Genomic DNA, 16043 nt, shown 5'->3' on the forward strand with positions numbered 1-16043 from the left:
ACCTGAGACTTGTTTTTATTTATTAAACACACAATTATAGCTGTTTTAACATGAACCAATTCATGCTCAAATTATTTTTTCTTTGTTGTAGTATTATACGTGTTCAACATTTAACATATTATAGCCTCTCTGGGTGGAACCTTTTCAGGCACGTGCTTTTCAAATATAATGTGATGAAAAAAATAAATCATAGCAGGAGAACTATGTTGTAGCAGGGTTGTTAAAGGTTCAGGAATTTTAAATAAATTCAATTCTGGTCCAGGAGGGAAAATCAGCAAGCGTAAATGGGTTCTGGACTGTAAGTATTAATAAATGATAACAGTGTCTGCTATTAATTGTCAGCTAGGGCCTCCCCTGTGGTGCAGTGGTAGCGTCGTTGCCTTGTAATCAAGGGGTCCCGGGTTCGATACCCAGTGGAGGCACAAGTGGTTCGGATCCCACTTTAAACTGTAGGTCCAGTCCCGATTAGCCTTACTGTGCATAAAGTGGACTTAAAACACCAACTCAAACCATTAATTGTCAGCCATTCAAGCCGGACCCTGTGGCTGAGTGGTTAGCCCAAGGGTCCCATGTTTGAATCCCGCTCGGGCATCGTTGTTTGTTAATGTCCATTCATCAATTTCATAATTTCAATCACTCATCCCAATCTTCGCAAATTAGCCATGAGGCACAAAACGCGAAGTAAAATAAAATAAATCAAATCAGTCAGCCATTCATTTTTTTCCATATTGGGGGTTATATGCTCTTTGTCCTAAACTAGATATAAATCGATGGCATATATTTTCGATCTTTTACAGCTTATTCTGCAACTTCTTGGTTATATTTAGTCATATCATGTCCCCATAATCAAGCTTTGGCAGCACAAGTGCATCCATTAGGGCCCTTCCCGATGGCATAGTGTTAACTTTAAACTGTACGTCCAGTTCCAATTAGCCCATCTGTATAAAAAGTGGACTTAAAGCAAAGCTTCCTTAATATTTTATAGATAAACTAAGAAAATGTTTTGTTTGATGTAGAGATTTCAGTTTGTGAAAAGAGGCACTGGTTACGTGTGATATATGTTCATTCCAAGAACTTGCTATCAAACATTATCCCCAAATTGGTTGCTTTATTTGCAGTTAGAATAGTTCTATTATTAACTAGCAGGTGTGGGAGGCGAATTTCAACATTTTATGAGCAAAGTTTTATTACCTAAGATAAGCAATTTTGTTTACTTGTGATTCATCTGCAAGGAATTTAGTTCAGACCATTTTAACCCCGTAACCGCGGCGGAACTATATATAGACTCAAAAAGCGGGACTATTTTGCGGCGCGACTATATATAGACGGTGTTTGAAAATTAACGGCTGTTGTATTGCGGAAAGTCATATTTATAGGCCTCTCTTTTTAATGCTTTTACAGGTCTGTGCAAGAAGTTTGGAAGCAAACAGTCCATTTTTATGCATTGTTGGTACCGAAAAAAAACAACTTTGTATTGTGTGTTTACCATTGTTACTATATGGACTCTATTGATTATCGTATACTGCTTTGTGTTAGGTGGCTTTTCTTTTAGTTCGAGAGCTGCTTCCCAAGAGGAAGTTTCGTTAGCTAGTGGTGTGCATTGTGCAATGGTACATATTTATTTTGTGTATTGCACACAGAATTTTTGCAATGGCGGGGAGAAACCTCAGACGTACTGATAACTGATATTCAGCATCTACTGGAGCATGACTTAGATGATGATTTTCTGGATGAAATCTCTGATGTTGAAAGTGAAGGTACTTGCAGTGAAGATATTGTTTCAAGTGATGAAGATGCTCAAAACGATAGGACAGGAATTGAAGAAGATGGTGAAACTAGCGGCAGTGAGTTGGAAGATGAAACTGCATCTGATACATGGACTGAATCTTCAATGGTAAGCAGAGACCCTTTCCCATTCACAGGTGACAGTGGTGTGAAGTTAGTGCTTTCCAATCCACAAAGTCCATTGGATATATTTCAGTCTTTTTTTGATCAAGTTCTGATGGAATATATTGTGAGCGAAACAAATAAATATGCTAGTAAAGTAGGAGATGACAAAAGAAGATCAGGTAAAATGAGACTGAAAAGCAGAGACCTTTTATGGAAGGACACAAGTGTTTGTTGGTGAGATGTATGTCTTCCTAGCTATCATTATTCTGCAAGGGATTGTCAGAAAGCCGACAATCAAATCTTACCACTCTACCAATCCTCTGATATCCACTCCTTTCTTCTCCAAGTGCATTAGTAGGGACAGGTTCAGCTTACTTATGAAATATTTGCACTTGTCTGATAAAGTAGAACAAGATGTGCCAACCATAAAATTTCGAGATGTGCTAGACTTTCTTCTCGGAAAGTTCAAATCCCATTACATTCCAGCTAAAAATATAAGTATTGATGAATCATTGCTCTTGTGGAAAGGAAGACTCAGGTGGAAAAGATACATCCCTCTCAAGAGAGCCAGGTTTGGCATTGAATGTTACGTATTAGCAGAAGCAGAAACTGGCTATGTTTCCATAAACCAAAAAAAAACTATACACATTTTACAAAAGTACAAATTAAAAATATGTGCATTTTAAAAATATAAAAATAAAAATCATTTATGAATCCAAAAGTTAATATATAATGGTAAATTGCGGCAGAGTCTATATATAGATTGTTTTGATTAACTTCATTTTGCGGAGGGTCTAAATATAGTTATTATTTATGATGAATTTATTTTGCGGTGGCGTCTATATGTAGACGATCTTTTTTTTGTCGAACTTCTCTTCAAGGCTGTCGCGGTAAAGGGGTTAAAATTTAGTCGAGAACTTCCTGAATATTGTTAATGGCCATTTTATATTCTTCTGGTGTTATGCGAGTGTACATCTGAGTATCATCAGTATATTGCAGTGGGATAGTTGTTTTCTGGCATCACTACTGACATGCAATGAAAGTAATACTTGTTGTAGGATCATAGGTGCTGATTTTGGGGGAGGCACTTTCTGCCCCCCGAAATTCACGTAGGATACATTTTATGTATATTTACATACATAAAGTATTGTTTATGGCGATCTTGCCCCCCCCCCCCCCCCAAAGTATCTTAAGTTGGTGCCTCTGCCTAGGATACTACCTTGTGGCACTCCTGTTTCATTCGAAAGTGAATTTGATGTGATCACACCATTGTGGTCCAATTCGATGTAAGTATTTTGTTGATTGATTGATTGAGTTGGTGTTTTAAGTCCACTTTATACACAGTAAGGCTAATCGGGACTGGACCTACAGTTTAACACTATAACGACGGCTACAATGACTATACGTTATTGTCGGATCGGGTCTATTCGAACTGGGGAAATATTATACATTTTTTTCAGGTGTTCAAATTTTCTAATTGATATCGATGACTGAAAATAATGTTTCAGGTTATTTATTAATGACATTTAACCATTTACATGTTTCTAATATGTAACATGATTTACAAAAGAAATTTAAACATTGAATATCATATGTTATAAAGAAACCCTTGAGTTTTGATTGTAATAGTTTTCTTACATTTGGAACATTTTTATCATACGTCCAGTTATCAGTAATGATTTGTAAGAATTTACATATTTTTATTATCTACTTTTTGTCAAGAATAACTTACAACTTCAATTAACATGTGTTATATAGAACACGTGAATGCTGAGTACAAACGTTTGCATACATTTCGAGCACACTGTTCTTGTTTTCAGATCAATTTTTGATGGACAAATATAACACCTCCTCCTGGATTGCTTCTGTACACCTTGCTCTTCATTTGAACACCCGTTGGTTTGCTCGTCCATTACTAGTTTGCCACTGAGCTCCTTTCCCAGGTACTGCAAGAACCTTCTACGTCTACCCGATTTGGCTCCCAATTATTACGGATGTACTGTTTGGTACAAAACAAATGCATTTAGTGCACTGAAGTCGATCATGTCATGAAATATAACCATTGGCCATCTCCGAGGTTTTCGTTTCACACTGTAGTTTCGCACCATTTGGTCCAATTTGTCAACAGCAAATTTTGTTTTATTATAAGTAATTATAACATCAGGCTTTTGCTGTGCTGTGGAAGCGTCGATTTTCGGCTGTTCATGGAACTTAGAAAGTAGAATCACCACCTTGTTGTTCTTGGGGCAATATGATGCTATCATCAGATCATCTTGAAATCCAAACAAAGTGGAGCAACACACTCGCTACTTTGTGGCAGTAAACTCTGGCAGCAGCTCTCCTTTGTTATTTCGCATCGTGCCGACCAGAGTAAGTTTCTTGGCAAGTAGATCCCTTGCAAGAGATACACTGGTGAAGAAATTATCGCACATGATGTTTCTTCCACTGCCTTCGATTTCCTTCACTAAGTCCTTCACTACTCTCTCTACTTGATTTTTCTCCCTATTAACTCCAGCTTCCTTTCCTTTGTAGATTTGAGCTTTCAAAACAGAAGCTGTTTGAGAATCACAAATCAGCCACAGCTTGATTCCGTATTTAGCAGATTTCGACGGCATGCACTGTATAAAAGGGCATCGCTCTCTAAAATTGACCAGTTGTTCGTATACAGTCATGATGCCATCAGGAATGTACGTTTCTCGGAGGTAAACAGTCCAAGTCTCAATACATCTCTTATAGGTTCGAGCTTACCTGGAGACGAGACACGAGACCTAAGCTTTCGTGTATTTGGTACGCGAGCCATTGTATTTCTTCAATTATACACAAGAACTCGTGAGAATGAACAAATTCGTCATCCAAACTATACAGATGCTCTGCACCAAACAAAGTGTGCATGCAGATTCGTTCAGAAAGTTCTGGAAAATTGCGGCACCTGTGTTTTGAAACCAACAAACTGAAATAACCAACAATAGTTATGCAGACTATTGTCGACAAACAAAAAAAGAAACATTTTCTGCAGTATCTGTCTGCAACTTAGGTTATTTGTTTTTCCTGGGTAAACTGAACAGGCAAAGGGTACTGTATAGAATTTCAATTGATTGATTTGTTTTATTTTACTTCGCGGTTTGTGCCTCTTGGCTAATTTGCGAAGATGGGGATCAGTGATGAAATTGATGAATGGACATTTACAAAGAAAATTGCCGAGGGGGATTCGAACCCGGGACCATTGACATCACAGTGCAATGTGCTAACCACTCAGCCAAGGGGACCAGGAATACGCTTTTCAAGGTTGTGTCTATCCTTGAAAAGTCACAGAGGCAAAGAGGGATATTTCTGCAGTAGAAAAATAGGCCTATATTTTTAAAAATTAAAATCTGGCCTAAAGGACCCATCCGTCTACAACGCGAGTAATACATTTTCTGACCAAACATAAAAAATAAGCAAAGATTACAATAAATGATTTCAAAGGCCTTCGAAATTGACGAAAAGTCACGGAAGGAGAACACATTAATTTGCAGCATTAAAAAATTAGACAGGTATAAAAATGGAAACTGAGCCTCAAAGACCCGTCCGTCGTTACAGTGTTAAAGTGTGATCCAAACCACTATGTGCCTCCACCGGGTATCAAACCTGGGACCCCTTTATTACAAGGTGACGACGCTACCACTGCACCATTGTGGAGGCTCTTTAAGTATTTTGTAGGCAACTTATTAGGTATGATTCAAACCATCTCTTGGTTGGACCAGGTGCATCACATTTTTGTTATGCATTAATGTTTTGTGGTCTAAGTTGTCAGCTTTTGAAGAATATAATAATACCGAAAATGTTACTTTTTCCATAATGGACTGCTTTCTGTGTGTCATGAATGATTTTAGTGAGTGCAGTTATAATATGCTGTGGGATTTTCTAAACCCTGACTGAAGTACACAAAGAGTACAAAGTACATGAGGCAGTATCAAGGAAGAGACGGCCCTGTCATATGAGATGTGAAATGCAATATTATGTGAAGAATGTGGACAGTACGTCGCAAAGAACATACATGTGACAAATGCAAGAATAAGGGAAATCTGTGTTGCATTTTACATCACAGTAATTCCTGATTAGTTCCATGGTTTTCTTTCAAGGCATGCATTCAAACATCTCATTTGTACGTATGTTCCATTCCATACAAAAGTGAATATTGAACTTTCAAAATTGGAAATGCTAGATGGGGTTACATGACAGTCATCTCATTGTTGCATCCCATTGTTATGTATTATTATTTTTATATCAAAATTGAAATTTATTCAAATCATTGTATCATTTGTTATCAACATTGAATATAAAAATGAATATTGAACATTAATTAACAAAAAATCATACATAATTTAAATGACAATCATCTCATCGTTGCATATTGCTTTCATCTTGGGATGTAAAATGATATTTATTATCTAAGGAAAAAATATGTTTCGAAGCAGGGGGGTGCTTTCACACCCCATAATTTCCTTCCGCGTCCCTTTTTCAAAGCTAGGTTATGTTAAACCGAAAGCAATAGCTCTTACAGTGTCATATTATGTCATACCGTCATATAGAGTGCCGAATATTAGGTTTTAAGTGAGTGTTATTGTTATATAAGGTAACTGAACCCAATATGGCCTATTTGCTGTTTCCAAGTAGTTACATGGTTAATTCATCAGATGGCGTTAGTATGTCGTATAGACTGTGATTGAACCTGTTGGCTGTACCTATTGTACTTGAGGACAAAGAAGCGGAATAGCTGAACCTCGTGATTGTGTTCTATGTGATCTAATATTGCATATGGAAGTTAATACTTACTGCATCTTCCAAGTGATAGGTATTTATATCCTATATACATATAGTAACAATAGTCTGTGGCGATGGACGTGTGAAGTGAAGTGGCTTTGGTGCTCCGACATTTTGTGTAAATTTATCTAGTTTGAAGTGAGTGATGGCAACAAAAGTAAGACACGGAGAACAGTAAGTATTACTAATGCACACTGAATATAAATTATTCATTATAATGATGAGTTAAGCCAGCAATTCAGTTAATATTTGCCTTGCGGTAAGATACGCAGAAAGTAAACAAACAGTATTGCCAGTCACAAAAAAGATTTACGTGGAGCGAAGTCACTAGTCGTTCGAGATATCGCAATGAGTTCCTGTGTCGAATGTACCAAAGCTGTGTCAAGACAGGAAGTGAAAGTTCAATGTATTGACTGTGTGAAATTATGTCACTTAAAATGCGCTCAATTAAATGAAACTGATGTCGAATACATGAAATCTACAGGGCAAACATGGCGTTGTAAACCTTGTAGCAAAAAAAGAAGAGGAAGTCAACACCTAGAAACTGTGCAGACAGACTTGCCAACTCTCGACGATATTTACAAACTGATCCGAGATTTGAAGGAAGAAGTTATGAACTTAAAGAAAACAAATATTGATACCGAACGCGAACTTGGTAAATCGTTAGATAATGTTCATCAGAAATTAGACGAGAACTTAGAATTAATGAAGGAACAAGATGAGAAACTTAATATGTGTGTTTCTAAAATTGAACAATTAACACAAGAAAATATCACATTAAGGAAACAACTTCAAGAAACCAAGATGGATCTGGATGAACTGGACCAGTATGGAAGGCGAAATACCCTAGAAATTCAAGGTGTTCCTGAACAACCAAATGAAAATACCTTTGACGTTGTAGCAAATGTAGGGACAGCCTTAGATCTAAATATTACAAAGGACATTGTTTGGGATAGATTAGTGTTTGTATTATTATTTGTGTTATTAATGTGTAAACATTTGTATATCATAAGTATTCATTATACTTGTCGCCACTAGGTGGCAGGACAGTGCAGACTCTGCTTCGGAGACTGTGCAGGGCGTGGTACATAACGGGAAATACCCGCACTGTACGAGAGAACAGCGAGAGACATTGCTACACGGTGGTCAACTCCATTCCAATGTAGTCCAGTGTCAGTGTACATTAAATAGTGTATATAATCAGTCCAGTGTTTAAATAAGAAACGCAACATTTTATGGTCATCTCCGGGCAGGATTAGTTTACCGAGTGAACAATCTCTGTGAGATATGACGTGTTACGCATCAGAAAAAACGTCTCAGCTCGCCCGCCATGGAAAGAACGAGTGTTTTCGCGCGGTGTCGAAGTGACTTTGTATGCAGTGTTCCAGTTACAGATGTGTACTGACATTCGTACTTACGTCAATGTACGGTTGCATGTTATGTGCTCAATCGTAGAACTTTCTGTGTTACAGTACTTATTTCGTATTACATGTAATTTTCGATCACAACCGTTACGCGTGTGGTTTGAACAGACATTCCGTATCGTTATCGTGCGTACGTCGAATGTTTTGTTATAAGACCGAGTTATACACGGTTGTATTCAGTGGACAATAAGTTATCTGCTACGATAACTCATCACGGGACTGAGTATCATAAATTTGGACAGTTTCAAGCATCCACTACAGTATCCTGCTGTCGGCTGAAGTGACGTCATCGCCAACACCCAGGGAAGCTTCAGATCAAGGTCAGTAGTTAGCTAGGCTCGCACCATATTTTGTTTACTCTTTCCTCACGTACAATTTCCTACATATCTTGCCCTCTTTCTTTCGCGATGGATGAAGAAGAGAAAAGAGTGTTGATACGTAAGAGAGCTGGATTTAGGGGCCAGTTAACACGAACACAAGCATTTGTTAATTCCTTTGAAGATATGGGGGAAGTTCAAGAAGTAAGGGTCCGTTTGCAGAATTTAACACCTTTGTGGGAAAAATATGATGAAGTTCAAACACGTTTAGAAGTAGAAGATATAAACGAAAATCACGAACCTCACAGGGAGGATTTTGAAGAAGTTTACTACAAGGTACGGGGTAAAATGGAATCCATTATAGAGAAATATAAACAAGCACAAGCTGCACCTACAGATGGATCGGATGTTGTAAACAATGCTTCATCATTAGGCACCAAGCACATCAAATTACCCACAGTATCTTTACCCACGTTTCACGGTAATTATCAGGATTGGTTAGCATATTCAGATGCATTTCAGGCTATGGTTCACACAAATGTCAATATTCCTAAAATACAAAAATTCCACTACTTACGTTCATCATTGGAATCTGAAGCAAGAACACTTATCGATACTTTGCCCATGACCGATTCAAATTACGATATTGCATGGCAATTGTTGAAAGATAGGTATGAGAATAAACGACTGATAGCAGCAAGTCATGTCAATAACATCTTGCATGTGAACGCAATTAACAAGGAAAATGCCACAGAATTACGTCAGTTCATCAATGACGTCACCAGTATCTTAAATGCTCTTCGAGCCCTTGAATTACAAACACCGTTAGAAGATGTTATTTTGATACATCATTTTTTGGCTCAACTTGATTCTCACACAAGAAGGGAATGGGAATTAAGCCATACCGATCAGTCGTTCCCTACACTAAAGGAACTGTTCACCTTTCTAGAACAAAAATGTCAAGCTTTGGAATCAATGAAGTCTGTTCACGTAAACAAAAATGTCAATGAAAACAAGGTTAGCCCTAAACAGAAACACATCCGTCAGTCAAATTCTTACCTGACAACTACAAATACACAATGCTATTTCTGTAAATTAGCACATTCCTTATATTCATGCAAGTCTTTTGCAGGCGCAAGTCTGAAGCAGAAACAAGAGTGTGTGCGCAACAACAAACTTTGTTATAATTGTCTCAGATCGAATCATAATTTAAGAAACTGTACTTCAGGTAATTGTAGGCGCTGTGGATTGAAACACAATTCACTGTTGCATCCAGACGAAGGCGGTAAACGAGGAGGTCCTCTAAGGCAAGACCAACCAAGGAATGACTCACCAGACACGAGGAACGAAGCTGCAAGGACAACTTCAGTACAATCTTCATATTGCACATTTAAGAGTAAACCAAGATCACACGTTCTGCTATCAACAGCTTTAGTAGAAGTCATCGATTCTAGGGGACAGCCACATACATGTAGAGCTCTCCTGGACAGTGGGTCTCAGTCAAACTTCATCAAGGAAGATCTTGTTCAGAGACTACAGTTACGAAAGCAGAAAAATCATATTCCAATCAGAGGAATCAATAATGTTTCATCGGAAGCCAAGCACAGTGTAGACATTCAGCTGCGCTCAAGAGTGTCAGACTTCCAGACTTCACTTACTTGTCTGATACTCCCACGCATCACAGGGAACGTACCTTCTCAAGTTATTCATCATGAACATTGGAACCTACCAACCGACATTGAGTTAGCAGATCCAGATTTCTACAAACCAGAAAGGATAGATCTACTAATTGGATCGGAACTTTACTTGCACTTACTTCTTCCTGAAAGACAAACGAGAGATGAAAACTATCCAGTTCTTCAAAATACCGAATTAGGTTGGATTTTAGCTGGTCGGATGGAACAGCCTGTACAACCTAGTACACCCACAGTAGCATGTTTTGTACGCATGGAAGACAATTTGGATTCTCAATTACGGCGTTTTTTCGATTTGGAGGAAATGTACTCGAAACCAAAAACAGCTGAAGAAGTAGCTTGTGAAAACCACTTCAATCAACTCACCACCAGAGATGAAACAGGGCGTTTCATTGTTCGTCTCCCATTTCGATCAGATCATACAGAGCTAGGACATTCATACAACCAGGCATTATTCAGATTACATCAGTTAGAGAAGAGGTTTCAACAACAACCAAAGTTGAAAGAGGAGTATGGCAGAATACTCGAGGAGTATGAAATGTTGGGACACATGAAGCCAGTACAACCAGATCCAAATGAAGCTGATGACGTGTCATACTATTTACCACATCATCCAGTGTTCAAACCTAGCAGCAGCAGCACGAAAACCAGAATTGTTTTTGATGCATCAGCAAAAACAACAAATGGACTCTCATTAAACGATATACTGATGGTCGGTCCAACCACACATGACGATCTTCAGTCTATAGCTCTTCGCTTCAGAACGCACAAGGTTGTATTTACGGCAGACGCCGAGAAGATGTTCAGACAAATTCTGATTCATCCAGATGACACTAAGTTTCAACGCATACTTTGGAGAAAATCTACAGATATGCCAGTACAAACGTTCGAGCTCACAAGAGTCACATTTGGTTTGGCATCATCACCATTTTTGGCGACCAAAACATTGCAGCAGTTAGCTGAAGTGGAAGCAACCAAGTTTCCGAATGCATCCAAAGTTTTACAACGAGATGTTTACGTTGATGACCTTCTCACCGGAGCCAACAGTATTGAAGAAGCTAGACAATTGCAAGGAGAACTAATCGATTTACTGAATTCAGCAGGATTCACTTTGAAGAAATGGTGTTCTAATCATCCAGAACTTCTTGAAGCAGTACCAACTACTCATAGAGAAATGCAACTACCATTTCAGTTCGACAAGGGAGCAAGCGTTACGGCTTTAGGCCTCACGTGGGATCCAGTCACCGATAAATTGCAAGCAAATAACAAGGAGATAGTGTCATGTTATGAAGACAACATCACTAAACGACAAGTAGCTTCTATTGTCGCATCAATCTTTGATCCTTTGGGACTAGTGAGTCCAATAGTAATTTCTTACAAGATATTTCTACAACAATTATGGTTCCATAACATGGAATGGGACGATAAGTTACTAGATAAACTCAACATGGAGTGGAAACGTTTGTTTCAACAGTTACCAAACATTAATCAGATACAAGTTAACAGATTTGTGCTAGTTCAAGGAAAAGTGGTTGACATTCAACTCCACGGATTTTCAGATGCATCACAAGTTGCATATGGCTGTTGTTTGTATCTTAGATCAACAAATGAAAATGGTGAAACCACTGTACATTTACTTTGTTCACGTTCGCGTGTGGCACCTATAAGAAGAATCACTCTTCCTCGTCTTGAATTGTGCGCTGCCTTGTTGCTGGCGAAACTAACACACAAGGTGTTACAACTACTACAATTGGAAGTCAGTAGAATCAATCTATGGACCGATTCGAAGATCGTACTGGCGTGGCTTGCATCACCTGCAAGACGATGGAAAACCTTTGTAGCGAATAGAGTTTCACAAATTCAAGAATGTACGAAGCCTCAGTACTGGAAACATGTAGTGTCAGCACAGAACCCCGCAGATTTAATCAGCAGAGGGACAAATGTAGACTCACTACACACCTCTCAAATGTGGTTTCATGGCCCTGATTGGCTATCACTTCCAACAACATCATGGCCTTCGAGTCCAACATCGTCAAGGGATAATGACTTTGAACTCGACGAACTTGAAGAACAAAGAACAACTACAGTAAGTCTAGTCACAAATGCACCAACAATAGAATTTATCAGCAGATTTTCGTCGTTATTGAAATTTCAAAGAGTGATTGCATATTGTTTGAGATTTCTACACAATGCGAGGAACAAACAAGAGAAACACACGGGATCATTGTCAGCAAGTGACTTAAGATCAGCGTTGCGTACTTGCATTAGAAGCATGCAACACGAAGTTTATGGCAAGGAAATACGAGAATTGTCTTCTAACTGTCAGGTGTCAAAGGATAGTAAACTTTCAGACTTGCATCCTTTCCTCGATGACAAGCAAATACTCAGAGTTGGAGGAAGACTTAGACACTCGCAACTACCATATGATAGCAAACATCAAGTAATATTGCCACCGAAGCATCATTTAACTGAATTGATCATTCTTTCAGAACACCACAGGTTACTACATGCAGGACCGCAACTCCTTATATCTTCATTACAACAGGAGTACTGGATACCAAGAGCCAGACAAGTGGTCAGAGCTATTCTGCATAAGTGCCTCATTTGTTTCAAATTAAGGGCATCTATTTCCAACCAACTCATGGGACAATTACCACCATCCAGAATACAGTCCACTAGACCATTTCTAAACACTGGAGTTGATTACGCTGGACCAATTATCATCAAGCCGTCAATCACTAGAAGCAAATCAAGGCTGAAAGCATATGTAGCAGTATTTGTATGCTTTGCCACAAAGGCCATACACCTAGAATTGGTCGGAGATCTCAGCACCAAGTCATTCATTGCTGCTTTGCGAAGATTTACGGCACGCAGAGGAAAATGTTTGAACTTGTACAGCGATAACGGAAGAAATTTCGTCGGTGCCAATCGTGAATTACAAGACTTGAAGAATTTATTCCAATCATCAGACTTCAGCAAGTCTTTAGAAGACCATGCAGCTCAGGAAGGATTCAAATGGCATTTTCTACCACCCAATAGCCCAAATATGGCTGGACTTTGTGAAGCAGGAGTGAAGTCCATGAAGCATCACCTGAGGAGAATCGTAGGGAACTCTGCTCTCACTTTCGAAGAACTTGAAACACTCTTAGTTCAAATCGAAGCCTGTCTTAACTCCAGGCCCCTCACAGTAATGTCACATGACCCTACAGATCCCAGTTTTATAACCCCTGGCCATTTCCTTATTGGTGCACCCCTAACTAGTTTTCCTGAGCCTAGTCTAACTAACATCAAAGAATCCAGTTTATCCAGATGGCAGAGATTGCAGCAGATGTACCAACAACTATGGGACCGTTGGTCAAAGGACTACTTGCATTCCCTGCAGCAGAGGACCAAGTGGAACACCCAAAAGAAGAATTTGGAACCAGGAACAGTGGTCTTAGTGAAGGAAGATCACCTACCTCCACTTACATGGAAACTTGCTATAGTTGAACAAGTGCATCCTGGTGCGGATGGACTAGTGCGTGTTGCAACTGTTCGCACTTCGTCTTCAACTTATAAACGTCCAGTTAACAAACTAGTGCCTCTTCCAGTAGATCATTAGTTGTACTTTTGTTGATCGACTCGATCAAGAGGGGGGACTATGTTTGGGATAGATTAGTGTTTGTATTATTATTTGTGTTATTAATGTGTAAACATTTGTATATCATAAGTATTCATTATACTTGTCGCCACTAGGTGGCAGGACAGTGCAGACTCTGCTTCGGAGACTGTGCAGGGCGTGGTACATAACGGGAAATACCCGCACTGTACGAGAGAACAGCGAGAGACATTGCTACACGGTGGTCAACTCCATTCCAATGTAGTCCAGTGTCAGTGTACATTAAATAGTGTATATAATCAGTCCAGTGTTTAAATAAGAAACGCAACAGACATGATAGATGTTTGTCACAGGCTAAAAAAATTCCCACATCAAAAGTCAAGTGGGATAGTTGTCAAATTTGTTCGTCGTATTGACAAAGATATGTTTATTCAGAAGAGAAAAGTAAAAAAAAATTTAAATACTTCTCACTTGGGTTACTCAAGTAATGACATGGTGTATATTAATCAATCTTTAACTCCCTATAGAAAGCGTATATTCAGTCAGGCCAGACAAATTAGAAATGCTAAGAATTATGCTTATTTATGGGTTGATTATTCAGGAAATGTCAAACTAAAGAAAAATCAAGATGATCAAAATATAATATTACTGAAAACAATTGAAGACGTGGAGAAGTTAATGTAATGGCGAATTCTGAGAATGTCACAATTTACTATCAAAATGTAAGGGGGCTCAACACAAAGATACAACAATTCTATGTAAATAACATTGCAAATGAATATGATATAATTATTATTACTGAAACTTGGCTACATAAAGGTGTATATAGCAATGAGTTATTTACTGATAATTATAGAATTTATCGTCATGATAGATTAGATAGGAATAGAGGTGGTGGAGTACTTATAGCAATTAAGCAAAATATTATGTCTAAAAATATTATTCTGCACAATAATTTTGATTCTTTATGTGTCAAAGTAAATCTAAAAAATGTAGTTTATTATATAGTTACCGTATATTTCACACCAAACAGTGGTATTGATCAATACACAGCATTTTATGATTTCTTTGAAAATAACGAAGAATTGCAAGGTAGTAATGTAATAATTGCTGGGGATTTCAATCTCCCATTAATAATTGATTCTTCATACGAACTTCAAAAAGGGGGGCCTTGTTATAAAGCATTAGAAAATTTTTTGAATTTGTACTCCTTACACTCTATTAATGATCTTCGAAATGTTAACAATAGAACATTAGATTTAGTACTAACTAATGATGATAGTACTATGGTAGTAAGTAAAGAGGATCTACCCCTTGTTAAAGAAGATCTACACCATCCAGCTCTAATTATGAAATTAAATCTAAGAAAAAGAGGAAATAATACAAAAAATGAAGTGGTATTGGATTATAATTTTTGTAAGGCTAATTTCCCAAAATTGTATGAAATGCTGCGCGATACAGATTGGAATTCTCTATATAAAGTAAAGGATGTGGAAACAGCTATTAATTTATTTTATGATAGAATAAATTTTGTATTTGACTCAACTATACCAAAAAGAAAATTTTACAGAAATAATAAATATCCCTGTTGGTTTACAAAAGAGATTATAGAAACATTAAAATTAAAAGAGTATTATAGGAAATGTATGAAAGACACTGGGAAATCCATGAAATGCATTGAAGAAAATAACATGTTATATAAAGAAACAAGAAAAATAGTTAAAACAATGGTACGAAGGGCTTATTCTAGGTATGTTAAAGAAACCGAAGAAAATATTAAAAATAATACAAGATCTTTCTGGAACTTTATACAAAATAAAAGAGGGAGATATAACTGTACTAAACAGACTATGGTTTTTGAAAATAGAAAATCGGAAACAAGTCAAAGTGTAGCAAATAGTTTTGCGTCTTTTTTCAAATCTGTATATGCGAAAGGTATAAGCTCATATGATATTCATGATGATGTTAAAATGAATGTATCATATTCTATATCAAATCATATAATTACTGATAAAGAATATTTTGATGCTGTAAAGAAATTGAAACCTAAGAGAGCTAGTGGTCCTGATAAAATTCCACCCTATTTATTAAAGGCATGTGCAGAGATACTAAAGAAGCCACTCTGTTTTATATACAATTTAGTTCTAAAATATCAAACTTTTCCGAATATCTGGAAAACAACTTGAGTTTGCCCAATTTTTAAGTCAGGAGACAACTGTAAAATAGAAAATTATAGACCTGTAGTAATTCTCTGTGCGCCCGCCAAAATATTAGAGCAAGTATTGTACACAAGAATCTGGAATCACAGTAAATGTTA

General features: G+C 37.6%; 1 protein-coding gene across 1 annotated transcript; it reads left to right on the top strand.

The window, feature by feature from the left end:
- The first annotated feature begins 8524 nt into the window (after positions 1-8524).
- On the top strand, positions 8525-13729 carry LOC145981819 (uncharacterized). Its single transcript, XM_083115257.1, has one exon. The coding sequence runs from the start codon at positions 8525-8527 to the stop codon at positions 13727-13729; it is 5205 nt and encodes a 1734-aa protein (XP_082971383.1).
- The last annotated feature ends 2314 nt before the right edge of the window (positions 13730-16043 follow it).

This window comes from Lepisma saccharinum, chromosome 2, assembly GCF_977018435.1.
Source record: "Lepisma saccharinum chromosome 2, izLepSacc3.1, whole genome shotgun sequence".
Lineage (NCBI taxonomy): Eukaryota > Metazoa > Arthropoda > Insecta > Zygentoma > Lepismatidae > Lepisma > Lepisma saccharinum.